The 3,780-nt window shown below is 42.7% G+C and overlaps 1 protein-coding gene across 1 annotated transcript; it reads left to right on the forward strand.

Moving 5' to 3' along the window:
- Nucleotides 1–1,833: 1,833 nt before the first annotated feature.
- LOC149173975 (uncharacterized) lies at nt 1,834–3,179 on the forward strand. The gene is made up of 3 exons (XM_089420694.1): nt 1,834–2,181; nt 2,318–2,519; nt 2,614–3,179. Exons 1-3 carry the CDS (start codon nt 1,933–1,935, stop codon nt 3,177–3,179), a joined length of 1,017 nt encoding a protein of 338 aa, XP_089276820.1. The 5' UTR covers nt 1,834–1,932.
- The last annotated feature ends 601 nt before the right edge of the window (nt 3,180–3,780 follow it).

The following is a 3,780-nucleotide window of genomic DNA, read 5'->3' on the forward strand; positions in this document are numbered from 1 at the left end:
CAGTAAATTTCTTTACAAGACAACCACTCCTACTATGCTTAACCCCAGACATGGGTGAACACCCCCAGACTACAAGGCTTTAGACCACCAATTACTCACAGTTTGAGGAACAGGTGAAGATGGAGAATACTGATCACACTAGCAGATGCACAGGACCCTGTGATGGCCAGCTGCAACCAGTTAAAAGGTCTGTAAATCTATTTCCTAATGCACAGATAGGATGACATCTCTCTGGCATTAAAACAACAGAAACCTGTAAGCAAATTCAATGATACTAACTAGATTCTAACACAGAGGTGGGATGACAGCCCCTCTAATGCTAAACATCTACATCACATGAACAAATGCATAACAGGCATAGCCTGAAACAAAGAAGAAGAAGTGGAAAGTGAGAGATTAACAACAAAAGAAGCTTGCATTAGCTAAAAATGAAGACCAGACGCTGCAGGTATCATAGTAGTTACAGTCTCCAGAAGTTTAAGCTTACAACAAAATAACATTCATCAACCATCAACCTTCTGTCTTCTGGATATATATAGAGGTTGATTACAAAAAAACTTTGCTGTGTTACACGAGAAGGGGTCATAATGGACAACCTAACACATTAGTTCTCAGATATGGGGCTCTGCTACACTCTGCCAGATTTAATGGATGATTTAGACATTCCTTGGCGTTCTGTGGTCCTTCTTGGGCGGATGAACTACTGACTGATACAAGGCTCCATAATTAATAACTGCGTTAACTGCTCGAGGCTGTCCTGTTTCCTTCTTGGCTAGGCCACTGGTTAATTGCAGTTGTTGAAGTTTTATTATGCAGGGTATAGGTAGCTGGCCTCCTTCCCTCCTCACATACACTGGACAGGCTAAGGACACAGGCGATATGGCGGGGGCATGACAGGGAAGGATCAACTGTTGATATGCGTGAATCAATGACGGAAAACGCTTTGCATATATTATCGGAAATGAGGGATCAGGAGAACGTGGGCCATCAGATTGCAGGGATGAACGACTACGATTAGCTCACAGAGGGAATAGGGAGAGAGCGTGATTGGAGAATGCAGGCTGTCGGATCATGATTCTGGCAGATCCGACGGTGATCGGAAGACGAAAGTACGCAGGAGATAACGCGTGGGAGAAAAGTGGTTTCGGTCGACAGGTGGTTTCCCTGCACCACCTATCGGGGCTCGGCGGTATCCGTATGCAACAACGCGATCCCGTAATATTGCGACACTTTGCAGCGGTAAACCGCCGCTATCGCACATTAACGGGTGGGTAGGTCACGGGAAGAGGGCTTGCGACTATCGTCCGGTTGCGCGACGGACGGCCAGATGACAGGGGACGTGCAAGAAGTTTATCGTGCGGTAACATAAAGGAGGCAGTTGGATTGTGATGCGATCGACAGTGGGGATTAAAGCAGAGGGATAGCAAGGTAGGTGCGGATAATGGCACACGGTTGCGTCATCAGGGTTTTACTATGTTTAAACCCTAGCCCTCGGGAGCTAAGGAAACACAGATTCTAACTTAAATGCTGGTGTGGAACAGGGACATCGGGAGCTATGGGAATATAATAAAATGCAAGAGGAAGAGGAAACGAAGGTAGCGGGACCATAGAACAACAAAGACAATGAAGGAAGGAAGGAAAACCATGTGCTACAACCCTTTTCGGCATAATTCCACCACCAGACCTGATTTTGACCTTTAAGCACTGAAGTTTATAGTAGAGCTAACAGTACCGTTGGAAAATCCATAAAAAGAAGAAATATCATCGAATGAAGTGGAAGGAAAGAAAATCAATTATCTTCGATTTTCTCCACCACATTCATTCACCCCACAACGGAAAGGAATGACACTTTTCCCTCCTGCTCTCTACTCCCCGCTGGCTTTTGCATTTCTTACCATCATATTTGTCTGCCCAAATTGCTTATAATTCGCAATGCCTGCATTCTCTGTGCGCCGCAGTGTTGATGAGATTCAACCAGAGAGAGGAAACAGTAGCAGCGGAACCGAAAACGAATACGAGACCGACTCAGCGTGCCTCGGGGATATGGTTGCACGATTTATGGAGGAATCAGGCGCAAGCGCAGAAGCAGAGGACCTATCTCCCCTCACTCAAACCATGGATACCAACATCACGGAGGATTGCCAAAATTTTGTTCAACAACGACAGTTTGAGATACTTCAGGTATATTATACATCAAACCCTGAAATTTTCCTCTTCAATCTGACTTTTGTATTGCCTGCTTTTAATATTAATATATATTGCTATATTGGGTATGTTCTTCGACATTCTGAACTGAAAAGATTGGAATATTTCCCAGGGCATTATATCTTGCGGTTGTGCTACAGAGTTGACCCTGCTGGCCGAAACAGCTAAGTGTCTGGAAATAGCCAGGAAACTGCAACAACAACCACAAGCAGAATGCCTCAAAAAGTCCGTGATGTGCCATCTTAGAAGTGTGGGATATGATGCAGCAATCTGCAAATCGCACCCCAACGATAATAGTAGAAGCTTTCCTTCTGGTTAGTGGGTCTCTTTGGCTGCCAAATTTTTTAATTTTCAAATATATGCTTTCATGAATTCTTCTTGATTAAAGAGATGGGAATTCTTGTGCAGGTAACTATGAATACTTGGATGTGATATTGAAGAGCACAAAATCAGGCAGAAGCGTTCGTTTGTTTGTGGACTTGGATTTCAGAACGCAGTTTGAGATAGCGAGACCCACTAGGGAATACAGCGCCCTCCTTGAGTTGCTTCCCAACATATATGTTGGGAGGGGTGATAAATTGCAATCCATTGTAAAGATAATGTGCGAAGGTGTGAAGAATTCGTTGAAGAAGACTGGGATGCACCTCGCCCCATGGAGAAAATACAAATACATGCACTCCATGTGGTTGGGCTCCTACAAGAGAACTGCAACCTGCAACTGTGAGGATGATCATGTACATGATACCTACAAGAGCAACATGGCCATCACTGACTCCTGTTCTGTTGCAGAGTTGATGGGTATGGGGTTCAAAGGAATTAGCGCCACGCATGTTTGGAATCCTATTCATGGTGCAGGCAATGTTGAAGTTATAGAGGAATACTTAAATTGGGGTTCTCCCACAGCAGTCCTATCATGTAAGCCATGTGCAGGAAAGTTGATTAGATCCACACTCTCTTGCACATCCATCATGTAATCCATGTGCAGGAAATTATTTTTGTTTTGGAAATCATGTAATCTATGCATCTAGAGAAATTATTTTTGTTCATTGTGGATGGTGTGTGATTGCATTTTTTTATCTATTTTTTGTATTTTAATCTATTTCATGCATAAGAAAAAAAATCATGTAATCCATGTGCAGGAAAGTTTACTGTAGCATATGAATGAGATGCATAGATGCTTTGGGAATATTTTGCTACATTTTCCAATGGATTTGAGTCCTAAATGTTTGCTCAAACGGTAAAGTTATAACTATATTTTATATATAAAAATTCTGCCAAAGCAAAGTAGGTTGGCTCCTAGGATATCCACTCTTGTCAATATATTAAACCCTACAAGCAAGCAAGGAGAGCTATGTTTTTCCTCTCCTCAAAAGTACAAAAAATAAACATATGCATGACTCAGACCTAACTTTATTCGTTGTTCGCCCTAATTTGACAATTAAATGTTGAGGACTAGAAGTCTGACTAGTTCTGTTTCCTCATCTTCTATTCGGTATTTTCCCTAAGGAAGGCAACCAATTCCTGATCTTTTAATCGCTATCATTCATAAGTCAACTCTCGAGGACGACCTAGGGA

This window comes from Pinus tabuliformis, chromosome 4_1 (genome assembly GCF_031772625.1).
Source record: "Pinus tabuliformis cultivar Carrire ecotype Pingquan chromosome 4_1, CPIR1, whole genome shotgun sequence".
In the NCBI taxonomy this organism is placed as follows: domain Eukaryota; kingdom Viridiplantae; phylum Streptophyta; class Pinopsida; order Pinales; family Pinaceae; genus Pinus; species Pinus tabuliformis.